The following is an 18349-nucleotide window of genomic DNA, read 5'->3' on the forward strand; positions in this document are numbered from 1 at the left end:
AGGATGCAAAGATGCACTTTAAAAGCATTTTCAGAAAACAGGGGTCACGCTCGAGCGTAGGTTGCTCTGCTCGAGCGGACATGCAGACAAAGGTTTACGCTCGAGCGCAGACTTACCTACTCGAGCGTTCTGCAAAACAATCAAAAGTGCTGGATAGGTGAAATTCACGCTCGATTGGGTGCTCGACACCCGCTCGAGCGTAATACACAAGGTCCCGCTCAAGCTGACTTAAAAACAGAACAAAATGCTGGGAGCACGATTTCCACGCTCGAGCCCCAGTCACCCCGTTCGAGCGTGAGTTCAAAATCTGGATTTCCCAGATTTGAACCTCAAGCTCAAATTCAACCTTAGATGCATCAAAACCATACTATTTGGGCCAATTTTCCAGAAAACATTCCAAAACTCAAAGTTTAACATGATTCAAAGCTCAAATGTAAAATCAAAGCCCCAAACGAAGATCAATTGAGCCCAAATTGAAACTAAATTTCATGAATATGAAGAACATGCAAACATGCATGAATTTAACAAATTCAAAGCTTCCAACACTTGCTCTAATGAGCTAATTCTTACAAAATCAAGATGAAATCATGGTCTACTCTCAAAACATGGACATGCATGTAAGGAATTATGAACTACAACCTCATAACTTCAATATATATATACATGCATGCAACAATTAAGCTTCAACACAACAATTTGAGCCATAAATTGGCTCTAGTCTTCAACTTTGCTCTAAACCATGCAAGAATCAATTTAAACACAAGAATGAGAAGATGAATTTCTACTTTAAGTCTTGTATTCAAGTACAGAAACTCAATTGCACAAATCCTTAACAATTTCTTCAAGTTCTCTAGCCAATTCTCTAAGTTGAACTCAATTCCTCACACTCCCTCACTCTAGTCGGCTATGGGACTCAAAATGGCTGAAGAAGTATGTTTGAAGAAGGCTCAAATGTGTTTAGATAGTGGGCCACTAGTGTGGCATTTTGGTGAATTAAGTCAATTGGTGCAATTTATCAACGTTTAATCTAATTTAAGCATACCAAATCACATTTCGGATAAATACACCATAAAATCACATAAATTCTAATGATCATAAATCATCAATCAATTTCGGATTCGGCCGCCGATAAGGCCTTCAATTTGCAGTTTAAAGCATAAAACATGAACAGATAATTAAATAGTCAAACAGATAGAGTTGTAATTTAACTAATATACTCAATCAATTCGGCTTCAGTTTTCAGTCAGTCAGTCAATTAACATATTTAGCCTCAGTTTAACAGTAATCAATGGCTTATCAGTAAACAGTGGTGAGGGCTATTACAATGTCTAGGTTAAAAATCAATTTCCATAAGAGTATGATGTGTGGGGTTGGTGTTAATGATGAGGTTATTAATGATTTTATCTCAGTTCTGCACTAGCACAACCAAAAACTTCCTATTACTTATATGGGCATTCCTCTTGGAGCAAATCCAAGAAGCAAGATTACTTGTAAACCAGTGAGTGAGAAAGTAAAGAAGAAATTGGCTTCATGGAAAAGAAAAATGCTCTCTTTTGCTGGCAGACTCACACTGATTAAAGCAGTTATATCCAGCTTACCATCCTATTTCCTATCAATTTTCAAATTACCTGTGGGTGTGGCTAAGCAACTAGAGAGGATTCAGGCAGCACTTCTGTGAGGTGATTCTGATACAAAGAGGAAACTTTACATGGTTAATTGGAGAGAGATATTAGCAAATATTGAGCAAGGGGGTTTAGGGGTTAGAAATCTTGCAAAAGTCAATGACTGTCTTTTGCTCAAATGGTGGTGGAGGTTTGGGTTAGAGGTCAGAGCTTTATGGAAACAGATTGTGTGTTGTAAGTATGGTGCGGTTAGGGGCAGTTGGATTCCACTAATGTTTCAATGTTCAGGGTTTGGAGTGATATTCTTCAACTTGTTCATAAAAGACCTACTCCTGTTGAATTTTACCTATCAAACCTTAAACTATCAGTAGGGAATGAGGATAGAATTCATCTTTGGGAGGACAAGTGGTTGAATAATTTATACCTGAAGGAGGAGTTTCCTAGATTGTATAGCTTATTAGAGGAGAAAGGTAACACTGTTTAGCAGATTTACCAAAGGAGGGGTCAACCAAATGAGTGGAATTTAATTTTCAGAAGACCATTGCTAGCATGGGAGGAAGATGAGGTACTAAGATTGCATGAGTTGCTCAGGGAAACACCTACTCTTTCTTTGGAGTCTAAGGACTCATGTCAGTGGGTGGCCAATCCATAAGGATCTTTTACAGTAGCAGCAACATGGAAGTGGTGGATGTATTCAAAAGGTCCGAATCTCAATGTTACTAAGGAATTATGGATAAATTTTGCTCCATCTAAGGTAAAATTCTGTGGGTGGTTAGTTTGGAGAGGTAGGCTTAAAACTGCAGCTGTTCTAAAAAATTTAGGAGTGTTAAATGAGGACTCAGATTCATTGTGCCTGTTTTGCAAATCAGAGGAGGAGTCAGTTCATCATCTTATGTTGTTTTGTCCATTTGTTTGGAAAGTATGGTTTGATATGATGCAATGGTGGGGTCTGGTGTGGGTTTTACCCGGTTTAGTTAAGGATTTATTGCTTTGGTGGTCAGGAGTCAAATTCAGCAAGATAGTCCTCAGAATGTGGAAAGTAATACCTTTAGTTGTTATGTGGTCATTATGGAAAGCTAGGAATGAATGTCTTTTTAGTGGCAAACCGGTTGAGTGGAATGAATTAGCAGAGTTGGTGAATGTAAGGGTAGCACTTTGGAGTAAATTGAATATTAAGGGGATGCACTACTCAGTGCAGCAGATAGTTACTAATTTGCATCAGATCAAGGCTTGTGTTGGGAGGAGAAGGTTGCAACTTGGTTGATATAAGATGGTTGTCCTAGTTAATGGTTGGGAGCCTTGCTACCACTGCTACTCCGGGAGTGTTTGTGGTGTTAGTGTTTTCTTTTTATTTACAAGCTCTTTCAGCATTTAAGATTTTGCTGTTGATAAGGTAGAGGTGCTGTTGATTTTTCCTGCTGTTTGTGTTGGTTGCTGTTGCTTTTTACTGCTGTGTGAGTTCTGTTCTGCGGGTGTTCTGTTTTTGTTCTGTTGTTTTGCTGCTTTAGTTGTGTTGGTTGATAGTTGTTTCTAGGTTGAAGTGTGCTGATGTTGTTGGTTGTTTCTAGTTTGCTAATGTTGATGCTTGAGTTGCTGCTGTTATTTTTTGCTAGGTGGTGATTATAGTTGATAGGGTTGATTTGTCTCTAGTTTGATCCTATAGGTTGCAATTTTTAGGGTGCTTTGCGTTGTACCTGTTTGTTTGCTCTGTTTGTTGGTTACTCACTAATTTCGAGCTTGGAGTTTGTGCTAGCAAATGATTTGGTGCCCATCTTGGTGCCAACCTGGTTGGGATCTTGATATGTCATTGTGATGCTTGTTGCACCCTCCTCTTTATTGATGTTCTTTTCCATACTCTGTATGTTTTCTATCAATAAAGTTTTTTTTTGCTAATGAAAAAAGAAGTAGACAATATTTGTGTTTCTAAAGAATGAACCCAAAAAAAATTAAAAAAATATGAATGCCAAATAAGGTGCATAAGCAAATTGAAGTGTGATTTATAAAAGGCAATAAATAATAAATGGCATATGAACAGAAACAAACAAGAATAAGAACAAATAGAAGAATATAATTAACTCTAAATAATATAGAAATATAATAAATAATACAAATAACAAATAGAATAGATCAATATTTAATAAAACTTTTTTTGGAAACTTTTTTTTTTTATTTTTTATTTTGTAATGTTAATACTACAACATATAAGAGTTTTAGAAACCATATTTTTTCTTTCTAAAAGTATAAATTTTGTTGCAAAAAATATTTAAACACTAATTTCAGTTGTTGCGAAGATAGTCGCTAAAAAATCGTTTCGAAAAGTTCAAAAATAAGCTTTTATGAACAAATTTTTAGAAATATCAATAATAAATGCACTTTTAGAGACAAAGGAACTTGGTCCTAAAAAGGTTTGCTTTTTGAGACAAAATTTTTTATCATAAAAGGTTAGTGATTCATGTTCATCACTAAATATCCAATTTTGTCACTAAAACTAAAATATTAACATTTTTTGCAACAAAAACATTTTGTCCCTAAAAAGTAATTTTGTCTACAAATTTTTGTCTCTAAAATTTTAATTTCTTGTAGTGCAAATAATCTTTAATTTCGCGAATCTTTATAATTTTGAGAGTATATATAAACTATTGAAATTTTGAAGGTACAAAATACTCTAATTTAAATTATCTTGCTAATTACTAGGCCTCTTCTGGGTAGTGCAAGAAAAAAAAAAAATTATTGACATATTGAGTGTTTTTGATTGCTTTATCTTTCTAATTTTTTTATACGTCTTTTCATAATAAATAAAAAAAATCAATTTATAAATCATATCTAAAACAATCCTAACCCTAATCCTAATATAATGTACATAATTAAATAGAAGATGAATACAGATTGGTTTTGGGATTTTTGAAAGAATTTGACAGACTTTTTGGTAGTTGGAAGGGATAGAAGAGGCTCTTGCCAAAATTGCCTTCCAGAGAGAGGTGTCGGATAATATCTGTGCTATGTCCCAGTTATTGTGCAAAACAGAGAAAAAAAACATATAAAATAAAACAAAAAATATTTATTTGGCTCAGCATGATATTAAGAGATTCACAAATAATATATATATATATATATATTTCAAAAATCTATACTTACCCATAATTCAATACTTTATTTTAAGAAAATTATGAGGCATGAACACTCCTTTTGGTCGAAAATTAGTTACACCAAGAGCCCAAAACTCTACCAAAATCTGGGGAATGAAAATTAAACGACCGCAATAAAGTTCAAGCATACTCGTGTATAGATATATAACAATGTCATACATAAATACAATCACAAAAACTCATAAACATTTTATACTGGTGGTGGTGGTTAGTGCAGTTTATTGTAAGTTAAAAGTTGATAATCAGAAAACAGAAATCAAAATCATCCCTTCCACAGTTTCTAAATAATCAGCTTTTCGCTTATTTAAGCTATTTCTGTCTAAAAAGCTATAAGCAGAAATTGCACCAAACAATCTGACACAGATTTCAAAATTAAAATAAACTATAATCACCCCCCTATAATCCACGCTAAACACCCCCACTATGTACAATTATTTCTATACGTCTATGCTTTTATTTTGCAAGAGAGGAACTTCTTCGGAAGATGAATTAATCCTACAGATAAAGCTGTTTTCGATAATGTCAACTTCTTTGGCTTTTCCCCACATCACAGAATAGAGACCAAGAGCTATTATGATTGCTCCAATTACACTGTAAATACCATTAAAAATAAAAAAAACATGTTTGTTAGTTCTTATGATTTTCATGTTTTACCAAATTTATCTAATTTCATTTTTTTTGTTTTCATCAGTTTCATTTAGAAGAACTTAAAAAATGAAGAAAGTGACCTTCCAACATGGAGAGTATCCTTTAAAAAGGTAACTCCCATGAAAACTGCAAAGACCATCCCCAGTGGTCTAAACGTCGTAACAAAGACAGGACCCTTTGTGCGACAAGCCCATGCATGAATCACGCTCCGAATTGTAACCATAAGAAATGCCTATAGATTAATTCACCATTATATCAAATTGTTAGTTTTTATTACAAAAATTTCATATAGACATAAATGCTAATATTAGACACAACCATAGACAAAATGGATTTATTTTTATGCTTACCGAGTAGACAATAGTTACCAACTCCACATCAGGTCTTAGTGTCCAAGCTTTTGGATCACTTTCTACAATCAAAGCGATTATAGCCGATAGGATTGCCACAAAGATACACGCAATAAGTGTTACCACCATCTCTGCAGGGTAGTCCTTAATTATCCACGTCTGAGGACATCGAAAATGATTAAAATTCAAATATATTTACTTATTCTTTTTTATTTTTTTGTTATGTTGTAGACAAAGTTCAAAAGACTTTTGACAAGGTCTACCTGAACAATGTATAGTACTGAAATCACGAAGCTAGATGTTGCAAGGAGAAAGCCCCCGATGATCCAATTTGATAGTGGCGATTCAGAGGGCGAGTGAAGGATGGGAAGAGATTGAGAGAACATGATTGGCGGCCCTTGGTAAAAGATCACAATGTATGCCCCTACGATCGATACTATGGTGCCAATGGACTTGGCTTGGCTGCTCTGAACTTTTAAATCTAGTTTTTCCATCCTGAAAAAATACCCATTTGATTTAACATGAATTAGATAAAATACATGAAAATTTTTCGAGTTAAATTCTAAAAATGATAGTAGAATCAAATGGTACACAATTAAATTCATATTTTAATTGTTTAATCATGTTTTAAATCTACGGCAGAGTCAAAATAATAATAATAATAATAATTTCCCTACAATTAGGGAACCACTAAGAAGCACACAAAGATAATCCCTGACATCGGGGTCATTTGGGAAGTTACTGAAAAAATTAACTTTTTGGCTTTTTTTTTTTTTTTTTACACAAAAAATCACAAAAAAAGTTAGCTTTTTGGGGAATTTTTTTTCAGGTCCCTGGTATTAAGACTTTACAGCATAAAGGACACTTAATATTTTCATAATGTCTAAGGTCCCTCAAATTGATCCAGAGAAAATTGGTCCAGAGAAAATTGATCCAGAGAAATTTGGTCCAGAGAAAATTGATCCAAAGAAATTTGGTCCAGAGAAAATTGATCCAGAGAAAATTTGTCTAGAGAAAATTGGTCCAGTGAAAATTCCTCAATATTTTCATAATTTCTTCACCTGTTTGAATTTGCAGCGTTACCACCATGGGTTTGTTTACATGGTCCAGAGAAATTCTTTGGTTTAGACTAAATTTTCTTTGGTCTGAACTGAATTTTCTCTAGACTTTCTCTGGGTTGGTCCAGAGAATTTCTCTGGTTTGGTTGGTCTGAATTTTCTCTGGGTTGTTGGACTGAAATTTGAGAAGCTGATGCATACTTACCTTGATTGAATTACCCATGAGATTTGTGATGATTTGCCGAAATCTACCTGGATCTCCATAATACTGAAATTCTTGAATTGGGAAAATTCAGTTTAAAAACCAAAGAATTTCTCTGGATCAACCCTGAGAAACTTCAGTAAAACCAAAGAATTTCTCTGAACCAACCCAGAGAAAATTCAGTTAAAAAATCAAAGAATTTCTCTGATTTCAACCTAGAGAAAATTCAGTTAAAAAACCAAAGAAAATTCAGCTGAAATTACCTCATCATGCAGAGACAATGATTCGTTTGCTCGTCCATGCTGGGCCATCCCAACTATAATTAAAGTCCAAGAAACTATATCTCTTCGGCACATAGTATCAAAAATGGTCTTTGCTGCTAGTATGTCACTACATTTAGCATACATATCAACAAGTGCATTACTAACAAATAAACTAGATTCATAACCAAGAGATAAAACTAAGCAATGAATCTGTTTTCAAAGCTCCAATGCTGCTAAATTAGCTGAGGCTCCAACAATGCTTGAAAGAATAAAAGGGACTAGAATATCAACCCCTGCTCTCCTCATTTCAATGAAGAGATTAAACCCATCAATCCATTGTCCACTCTGTACCAACCCAGATATCAAAGTCGTCCAAGAAAACAAATTCTTCTTCGCCATACTACGCAAGAGTTCAACAGCTTCCGATTTTCATCCACTTCGGGCATATCCAGAAATCATAGCTGTCGAAGAAACTAAATTCTCCGTCAAACCAGAGAATTTCTCTGGATCAACCCAGAGAAAATTCAGTTCAAATCAAAGAATTTCTCTGGACCAATCCAGAGAAAATTCACTTTAAGCCAGAAAATTTCTCCGGACCAACCCAGAGAAATTTCAGTTCAAACTAGAGAATTTCTCTGGTTTCAACCCAGAGAAAATTCAATTCAGGTGATCGTGATTTACCATTTCTTTCTGATAATGGATTACCTGAATCAGCTTTTCACTGCCACTGTAAACCTGCCATTCCTTTGGTTCTTCATGTGAGGATGGAGCCTTAAAAGCTTCAGATACTTCTGGACCACATCCTTGGCGAAACGCTTCGACGAACCGTTCTCAGAGATCTGCTTCCGTGAATTGCTTCTCGAGAACTGTTCACTCTTGCAAGCAGTGAGAAAATCGAAACTTCCTCAACCTTACATTTCTCAGCAAAATGCTTGCTCTGCTAGTGAGTCGCCGGCGACGCATCGGCGGACTCGATTTTCTCCAATTTCGGCTTCTTAAACAGCATAAACACACGAAACTTCGGCGGAGATTTCAGGAACGAAATCGGAGACAAAGGCTTGGTTCCTTTAAAAAACACATCGTTAGGAGATTCAACAAAATCGGACTCGAGCACGCCGTCCTTTTTATAGCCAAATCGTTGTACGAATCTTCGTCAGTGTCCGAACCATCGTCCTGGTCTTCCTTTTCGTCAGAACCTGGCACAACAAATTCCAAATCGAAGAAAGTCTCTTCTTCCTTATCGGATTCAACCGGCTGACGGTGGTAGAGCGGAGGGAGGAGTCGGAGGAGAAGGTATTGAGGAAGATGTCGTAGAGAATGGTGGAGAGGAGGGTGGAGGAGCAGAGAAGAGAGAGAGAGGAGAGACAAATTTCTCTGATATATGTTTAGGGACCTTAGACATCAGAAAATAATTTTGTGGATCTCTTCCATTATGAAAAGTGGGAGAGGGACCCTACACTAATTTTCCCTAGCTTTTTTGGCCAAAAAATTCAATTTTTTACCAACTTCCCAAAACACCACATTTTCTACTTTTGATAGTTCAAATTAGGAATGACAAATTTTTCTCTATTCTACTTCGCTCTGGCAGTGCAGCCTTTTCCCATCCTTTGTTCTACTCATCTCCACTTCGATTATATTTATTAAATATATTTATTATCTATATATACATATATATTTTTATTTTTTTTATTTCTCATCTTCCGTCTTTTAAAACTCATCACTTAGAAGTTTTTTATGTGTAATTGATCATATCACTTTTATTAGTTCTGTCATCCTAAAGTTTAAAAAAATTAATTCATTCCAGTTACACTCCTATGCCGACACATTGCCATCCCTAGTTTCAAACCGAGCCCAGGTTAAGAACAACATCGTATGCCTTCTGATGAATTAATGTGACTTTCATTAGTCATATAGAAATAAAAAATTATTAATGAAAATAAATAAATAAATAAGTATCCGAGTTACATCAATACGGACATATAAATGGTAATGACTATTAAATCATTACCATTTGTAGTTTAAAAAAATTAGCGTGAACAAAAAAAGAAAAAATATTAATAGTCATATTTTAAAATGTAATGAATGAGAGGTTAAAGATTTGAATTTATAAAATAACAACAAAAAATTATTCAGTTGTAATTCAATTATACTAACATAATACTATCTTTGACAAAAAATTTAAAAAAAAAAAAATAACTTGTTATGTTTATTTCTCAGGGCTATTTTGAGAAGTTAGCAAAAAGTTAACTTTTAAATTTTTTTAGTGAAAAAAATTAATTTTTTTATCCAAATCACTATTCACAAAAATTAACTTTTTTAACTAAAAAAATTAAAATTTAATTTTTTATTAACTTTCTAAAACACCACTTACGGTATCAATTTTTAACCAGTTTTCAAATCTCTTGAGAGATAAAAGTTTTAAAATTTAAACCTATTGTCTGTCTTGTCACATTAAAGGCATTGAAATTGAAACTTCCAAAAAGTCAAGGAGTTTTCTTAAGTGTGCAAGTGCACACTATGTGCCACTTACACAAAAAGTGTAAGTGTAAGGTGTAAGTATAAGTATAAGGTGTAAGTGTAAGTGTAAGGTGTAAGTGTAAGGTGTAAGGTGTAAGTGGGTTGCACATGGTGTGCAACCTCAAAAAAGATGTAAGTGTAAGGTTTAATTTTTTACAAAAGGTGTAAATGTAAGGTGTAAGTGTAAGGTATAAGGTGTAAGTTGCACACCATAACCAAACCCAAAAGTCAATTAACGTGACATCAAAATAAAATAAAATAAAATAAAAATTAATTTGTTATGTCTCTTTCTTTCGCTACCAGTTTTCAAATCTCTTAAGAGATAAAAGTTTTAAAATTTCAAAAATGCTAGAGGTCCCAAAAATTCTACCAAAAGTTTTACCAAATGTCTCACATGGGTGTGGGACCCACATGGGACCCACATTGTGTGGGTCCTACACCTATGTGAGACATTTGGTAAAACTTTTGGTAGAATATTTAGGGTCTCTAGCATTACTCTTAAAATTTAAGCCTATTGTCTGTCTTGTCACATTAAAGGCATTGAAACTTCCAAAACGTCAATTAACGTGAAATCAAGGACGTAGTCACCAAGAAGATAAATTATTTTTTTCTCCCCTAGCAATGTATAATTTTACAATTTTTGTTAGATTTTTGAGAATTAACTTAGCCTCCGTTTGGGAAGTAGGTTGGCTTTTTGACTTTTTAACTTTTTTGACTATTTTAACCTGGGCTAAAAAGCTTGGTTTGGGAAGGGCTTTTTGACTTTTTAGTTTTTTTGATTTTTTTTGTGAGAGAATAATGTAATGATTATGAGTTGGATGTGATGTTTTGTTTTTTGTGGCTAAAATAGCCTATTTTGTCTTCTGTGGCTAAAATAGCCAAAAAAACCCGAAAAAACCCTTCCCAAACGGACCCTTAATAAGTGTTAAAGTGATAAATAGTATAAACTAATACTTCAGGATAAATACTCCATCAAGAAACAAAGCAACAAAACTGACTTTTATTTCATTGATAAATTAATGATCTAAATAATAATAATATATTTAAATCATAAATTTAGATAAAAAATTTAAAAAGAAAAAAATAAAAAGTTCGGCAAACTGATAATAGAATCGATTATTTAGTTCTATAATTGATTTCTCCATTTTAAACTTCTTTCCCCAAATACCCGGCGGTTCCTTGACAAAATGATATATTCAATGACGCGCGTTTTTTGAGGATAAATTAGAGAAAATACAATAAATTTTATGATTTTAATATAATTATATTGAATGATCCCATGAAATTTTAATTAATAACACTTTTCACAGTTTTATTAATAATTTGTTAATTATTTGAATAAAAAATAATATTTTCATCTCTTGTACACAAAAATATATATTTTATGTTGTTTATTTTTGTATTTTCACATCATCTAATTTAATTTTGATCCATTTAATTTTACTAAAAAAAAATCAAAATATTTATGTCAAAACTGTTGAATTTATTATATATTTTTTAAATCTCAAGGAAGCCTCTTTTTTTTTTTTTTCAAAGAGTGGGCAAGCCATATAATGAGCATTCCGTTGATGTGGTATAGTCCCATGACTATTACATTTTGTTAATTACTTGGCCGATGTTAAAGAGTGTATACCTATGCTTAACATACTTTTTAATTTTTTTTTTAATCTTAATTCTAAAAAGTATAAATTTTAATAAAAATTATACTGAATTTAGTAAAACATATATTGTATGCACTAGTTATCATGACAGTAATTATTTTGGCCTATTTTGAAAAGACGATAAAAAGTGAATTTTTGACTATTAATTAAGTTTTTGGCTTTTTTAAACAAATGATTTGAAAAGTTAGTAAAAAATTATTTTTTAACTTTTTTGATTAATATTTGTTTATGATTTCAAATTATTTTTGATTAAAATATTTACAACTTCATTCATGTAACACATTTTGACCTATGAGGAGTAGAATTATAATTTCAGCATTAACTAAAAACCAACTTCTCAAATGAAAAAAAAAAATTCAAAAATATCAACTTTTAACTTTGATACAAACTAAAAAAATGACCAAAAGTCAACTTCTCAAAACAAGCCTTTATATATATATGTCAACATTGCATTGCGAATAGGCATGACCGATAAGACTTATTATACTAATACAACATTGAGAAACGAAACAATAAATAAAATATGACAAATATAAGATCATCCTAACTTTATTGTAACTATTTAATAAATTACATTAATATTCTACTATTGTAGACTTTGTGATACATCGTCCCAAATAAATAACTAAAAGATTTTGTTAACAATACAATTAACAAAGTTCAGAATAGTTAGTACCATTTTTTATCGCATACAAATTATTTTAAAATTATGAAAAAAAAGCAAAAAATAAATTATGTGATAAAAATAAATAAAAATAACGTATGAGTGTAACATCACTGCTTGAAGAATTATATTTGTTTTTTGCATATTTTATTTACCATACCTAGTATTAACACATAAGTTGGTAAACAAAATGTGATTAAATTTTTTTTTTGTACAATATTGATATGAGGTAGTAAACTAAATGTTGAAAAAAAGTCACATTATACTGAATTTTTTTCATTTTGGTCTTTGTAAATTCTATTGATACGATTTTTGACATAAAATTTATGATTTTATCTCAATTTGATTTAATTAATTATAATTGTTAGTTAGTTTTTTTTTCTGAAATATATATATATATATATATATGACATTTGTTCTACTTAATAAGTAAAATTATTAACTTTTTCAACTTGGCAAATCAACCTTAACTAATTCAGTGGTTTTTTTTTAATAAACAGTGATGAGCATTATCCATTAGACAAAATTGATATTTAATTAAAATTGAATTAATTAAAATTATAAGAACAAATAAAATATAAGAACTATCCATCTAATTAGTCCCTAAAAAAATAAAATAAAATAAAATAAAACAGAGGGTAGAAACCTGGTGATAAGAGCGAGAACAAAGGTAAAGGCAGGAATGAGGCCAGTCATTGCTGAGGCCATAGTTGGAGAGCTAAACCCAATTCCAGTGTATAACAAAATCTGTGCAGTACAACTGATTTCCCAAGAACCAAAAAACAAAAGGAAGAATTACCAATAAGTGGTAATCAAAAAATTTATTTACAAAAACATAGTAAACATTATAAATATTAATAATTAAAATTATAAGTATTTTTATTAATATGTAATAATTTTTTAAAACTTCACCTGAATAGTAATTTTCCCAAAACAAAAAACCCACCTCATCGGAACAAGACTCAACATCCGCACAATTCGATCACATAATTTGATATAATTTTTTTTTTTTTTTTTTTTTAAGATTTGAACATTATATTCAATCTTGTGATCGAATTTTGTGCATTAAAAATATTTCGTCAAAAAAAAACTAGAATTTAGTGGCGGACAATTCAAATGTATACCTGAGGAGGCCTAGAATGAAGATTCTGCAGACAATCAAGAAAGTAAGTTTTGGGGATGGTCTTTTCCTGTAAATTAATCAATGAAAAAAAAAAGAAGTGTTGAAGTGATAGAGATGATGAAGATAGTGGAGAGAGAGAGAGAGAGAGAGAGAGAGAGAGAGTGACCTGTGGTAGATGAGAGTAGAAGGAAGAAGGAAGAGCAAGGCTAGGGAGTTTGAATAGACAACAAACACAAAGTCACTCATTCCACTAGTCATGGCTACTTTAGTTAAAGTGTTTAAACCTGCTTCCACACACTCTATTCCCACCATCACTGCTATTATCATCCATGAAATCCACATCTCTCTCTCTCTCTAAACAAGTGAAGAACAGAGTGCACCGCTTCAATTGAATACACCTTTCTGGTTCAGTACATGACACCTTGTTGACTTCCACAGAAGTAACACAAGTGGCAAGTGTACACCTTTTCTGAAAGTGGGACAATAAAAAATTGTACATATAAATAAAGCAAATTTTTGATATTGGAAATCTATGATGTTGATTCCATATATATTGAGAAATTTATAATTTTTTGTGATCATAGTTATCAAAAATTATGACAAATAATAAAATATTAAATATATTGTGAGCTTAACTTTTTATTATTATTATTTTATTATATACCTCCACAAATGTGAGATACTCATGGGTAGGGGTGTGTATAACACCGCCGAAATCACCGAAATTGTCAAAATCGCTGAAACCGCATCGAACCGCACCGCCAAGGCAAATTTGTTATTATTTGCCAATCGAACTGTCGGTTTTTAGTAAGAAAAATGGCAAATTTTAGTGACACTTTTATCAATCCGTCAGTTTCTATTTTTCTTCCAAACCGCACCGACCCGCACCGCTATTAAATCATGTTTTATAAGATTTAAATTTTTTTTTTTTACTTAAGTTTGCTTGTTGTTCTATACCTTAGAATATAGTATTACATTACTGCTCGAGGGGAATTCAAGATGTCAGTAATCCAAAATAAAATTGGATTCCAATTCATTTTTCAATCTTTTTTTTTTTTTTTCTGGCCATGTTGCAAACTTGCATCAGCTTACTTTTCAATCTAAATACTTTTCAACAGTAAACATTTTCAATATATTATAAATCCTGAATGATATGAATTTTATGTATTGTATTTGATCATTGTAGCTTACACAGATGCTTGTAATGAACTGATGGCATAGTCGTTGATATTATCATGTTGTTGCTACACTTGCTGCATCAGAAGAAAGTTTCGCAAGATGCTTAACATCACGGTATCTCTCGTCTTTTTTTTACTCTTTGATTTAAGTTTTGTAATTTGAATTTTATTTTTTATAAACCGCCAATCCGCCCGAACCGCCAAGGCAAATCCACCATTATTTGCCAACCGAACCGCCGATTTTTTATAAGAAAAATGACAAATTCTAGTGACACTTATATCAATCCGCCACCCGCCATACGGTTTCTATTTTTCTCTCAAACCGCACCGACCTGCACCGCGCACACCCCTACTCATGCGAAAGTGGAAAATTTTGATTCCTACTTAAGTTTTAGGAAAATGGGGGAGATCCCAACACCCTCAGTCGGTGTTGATTGGCCAAATTTTTTTGTTTTTTATTTTTTGTTTTTCTCTTCTCTTTGACCCCACGTGTATATGGGGGTGGTGGGGGTCACCTCTAAATGGGAGTCTGCAACAGTGTTGTAAATTTTATTAAAATAGATAATTAAGAACCACTTTCTTATCTCAGTTGGTTCCGAATGGTATAAACATATATGGATTCAGAATTACATTTTCATTTATTCTCACGATTACTGTTATTCATATATAACCTAAAAGTAAGTTGCAATTTTTGTGATAAGTAAAAAGTTAAATAACTTATATCATTTTATGATTTATATTGTTTATGAAGAATATGTTATATGTTCTTTTTAAAAAATGCACATAGTATAATATTTTAAGTGGTTATCGATATTCGATTAATCTGATTTTTTTTAATGATGAATGTTACGTCTTGAAAATTTAAACAATCTAAATTCATCAACTTCTATTGTTTAATGTAAACGGAATTAAGTCTCAATATTAATATCATTCTCAAATCTCCAACATTTGTATTCATAACCATCAAGAGATTTACAAAAGAACATTCCACGTGCGAATATATATTCAACATCCCTAGTATATGAAATACAAATATATGCCCTCAAGGGTTACAAATTTCAAGGCTTATGCCTGATTACGTAAAAGTGATTTTCAAACCCATACATATAAAGCCCTTAATTCATCAAAAATAATTACAACAAAGAAAAGAGTTTTGTGCCTCAAAACATATCCTACGCCTCTAACTCGGTGGGATCCTTTCCTGCACAAAATCTCATAAGAATGAGTATAAAGCCTAGTAGAAAAATCTTAACAAAATATATACATTATATACAATCTCACGGGATGAATGCATATGCCATACCATGTTCAAAAACATATATCTTTATCTTTTGAAACTTTTGTGCATAACGCAATCTTGAGAATTTAACAATTCAATAATGTCAATGTAGTTCGAAGGGGTGGTAAATACGACTCAAGTAATTCCTAGATTGGTATCTGCAAGTAGGCATAACAAGCACTACCAATCCCCACTTCACCAGTTGCTAATCGGAAGGCACGTGGTACCTCCTCCGCGCATGTTTTCAGTCTCTCACATAGACACTCAGGCCAACTTAACCAATACCAACTACACCCCCTATCCAAACTTACCAATGTATTTACCTCCAAAACAAATCAATACGATCTTGTTTCACAAAACAATTTCCTTTTTCAAAACAATACATTTTTCCAATGTAATATTCAAAATCAATTGTTTTATGACAAAATAGAATGACTATGCAAATGCCTAATGCAATAATAAGGTTCCATTTAAACATCTCAACAATGCCAATTCGAAAGGTGATAATAATTAAATCACGAGCCAATGCCATACATTTCTATATCAATATCTTGAAATTTCTCAATTTCTCAATTCATCCACACAATCTTTCATTGTGATCATATTCCACATCTCTTATCCATATAACATCATAGTATATTTTCTAAGAGACAATATAACAATAACAACATTCATGAATTCTCCACATGTTAAATATCATTTTTAGCATTTGTTCTTCCACAATAACAACAACAAGCTCAAGCTTTTCAGATTCTATAATTCCTCATTTTCTCATGAAATCTCTTTATTTGATACGATTATAGAATTTCCTCCATCATTTACTCACATGGTAAATTATCAAGCATCAATTTGCCAATCTCGCAACTTTTTTTCAAAATTTCCAAATTCTAGGGTTTTCATCAAAACAAGATTTTTGTTCTATTTTTTAAAAGATTTTTCCAAAACAACACCCACACATTACAACATACTCATATTCTCAAGAGTTTTGGGAAAAAAGCAGATGAAATCAACTCCAAACATCATCGAAGGTTCAACCACCCAAAATTATAACTCAAAACATGATAAAATACTCCAAACATGTATAAACTTGAAAAATGTATATATAACTCAAAGATTATCCCTACCTCAAGCTTTAGAGATAAAAAGAATGAAACCCTAGAAATCAAAGTCGACAAAAACACAATCCAATCGTTATAAACGTAACCCTCGTCTCCCTTTTTTGATTTGGTGTAAGAACCTTCCTCAAACTCTTGAAGATTTGAGCTAAATCTTAGTGAGAAATTAGATTTTTGGTGTGTTTTTTTTAGAGAGAAGGGAAAGAATAGATATATATATATATATATAGAGAGAGAGAGAGAGAGAAAGACAGAGTGTCACGACCCAAACTCGTCCCTATGGGTTTAGCACCGTAACCGGCCAGTAATCCGAGATTACCGAAGGCCTGCTGTCACGACCCAAACCCGGCCCTATGGGTTTAGCACCGTAACCGGCCAGTAATCCGAGATTACCGAAGGCCTGCTGAACAGTAATACAGTGAAACAGAGTACAGGGCCTGGCGGAAGCCAATACAGTAAATAAATAGTGTCCATTGAGCTGTGACAGTCTGTATGCAAAAAGGCTTTTCATACATTATACAAAAACAGTACAGAACAGTATACACAATATTCACATCCACTTAACTAGGGACTCAACCCCACATAACAGTACAGAAAACATTCCGTCTGTACAACACAGTATACAAAATTAACAGTCACACAGTACAGGGACCTAATCCCTGTATAACAGTACAGTAAACAGTCAGTCTATACAAAACAGTGAAACAGTACAAAAAGGGGGAAATTCTAAAACACCCCTAAGCCTTAACAGTAGGCTCGGAACCTCGCAGTGAGGCACAAAGGCTGGCTTGACAAAACTGGAGTAACCCTGACGCCTCTAGCTGCGGTCTGGTGCCTGTACACCTACATATATATATGAGCAGTGAGCTAAAGCCCAGTGAATAACATAAAGCGTAAAGGGGTTTAGAATGAATGTCCTTACAGTAATGAAAACAGTTCATTTCAATCAGTAATTCAGTTGCTCAGTACAGTAAACAGTCATATGTGGTACATTCATTAGCATAACAGTAACAGTAGGTCTTAAAAGACCGAACAGTAATGATGGCCATCAGTCAGTAAACAGTAGTGGTTCCACAAGGAAACCGACAGAGATCTCTGTGACAGTAACAGTAACAGTAAACCGTAGATACTAAGGATGCCACAGTACAGTTCAGAAATAAAGGACATACATTCATTCAGTAAATAATACCAGTTCAGTAAACAGTTCAGTTCAGTATTCAGAAGATAATCAGTTGAACATATCTTTACACAATTGTTACTCACAGAGTTCTGGGCTACAGTATGCTAGAGCGTGTCTCCCCAGTCGCCAACCCTACACAGTTCACAGGTTGAACACACTAAGCTACACAGTTGGGAAAACTCATAACTTAATCCCTAATTTGCCTTGGTGTGTTCTACATCTATATCCTCAACAAGATGCCTTAAACTAGGCCTAAGAATGCCTAGAATGGGATGAGGATGCACAGATGTACATTTAAAAGCATGTTCAGGATTTTCAGAAAAACAGAGTCCCGCTCGAGCTC

The 18349-nt window shown here is 32.9% G+C and overlaps 2 protein-coding genes across 3 annotated transcripts in view; both read right to left on the reverse strand.

Annotated features, from left to right (window-relative positions):
- Nucleotides 1-18349, reverse strand: part of LOC114268873 (uncharacterized) — a 152350-nt gene that overhangs the window by 24069 nt on the left and 109932 nt on the right. The gene's annotated exons all lie outside the window — the stretch shown is intronic.
- Nucleotides 4883-13770, reverse strand: LOC114268904 (WAT1-related protein At3g28050). Of its 2 annotated transcripts, none has more exons than XM_082892776.1 (7): nt 13421-13770; nt 13256-13321; nt 12778-12891; nt 6030-6261; nt 5767-5925; nt 5497-5648; nt 4883-5359 (listed from the first exon to the last, which is right to left on the reverse strand). In XM_082892776.1, the coding sequence occupies exons 1-7, from the start codon at nt 13594-13596 to the stop codon at nt 5206-5208; spliced, it is 1053 nt and encodes a 350-aa protein (XP_082748902.1). In that variant the 5' UTR covers nt 13597-13770; the 3' UTR covers nt 4883-5205. The 2 variants fall into 2 exon arrangements, with proteins under 2 accessions (XP_082748902.1, XP_082748903.1); XM_082892777.1 differs by having other exon boundaries at nt 13256-13279; nt 13421-13743.

Source organism: Camellia sinensis, chromosome 10, assembly GCF_055761805.1.
Source record: "Camellia sinensis isolate YWXY chromosome 10, ASM5576180v1, whole genome shotgun sequence".
Classification (NCBI taxonomy): domain Eukaryota; kingdom Viridiplantae; phylum Streptophyta; class Magnoliopsida; order Ericales; family Theaceae; genus Camellia; species Camellia sinensis.

Bases quoted from the DNA above. Each gene is read 5' to 3' on its own strand.
- LOC114268904 (XM_082892776.1), bottom strand. From the start codon at position 13,596: ATGTGGATTTCATGGATGATAATAGCAGTGATGGTGGGAATAGAGTGT. The intron at 12,892-13,255 runs GTATACATTTGA...TTGGGAAATCAG, and splicing joins TTCATTCTAGGCCTCCTCAG to TTGTACTGCACAGATTTTGT. The intron at 5,926-6,029 runs GTAGACCTTGTC...CGATGTCCTCAG, and splicing joins CAGTACTATACATTGTTCAG to ACGTGGATAATTAAGGACTA.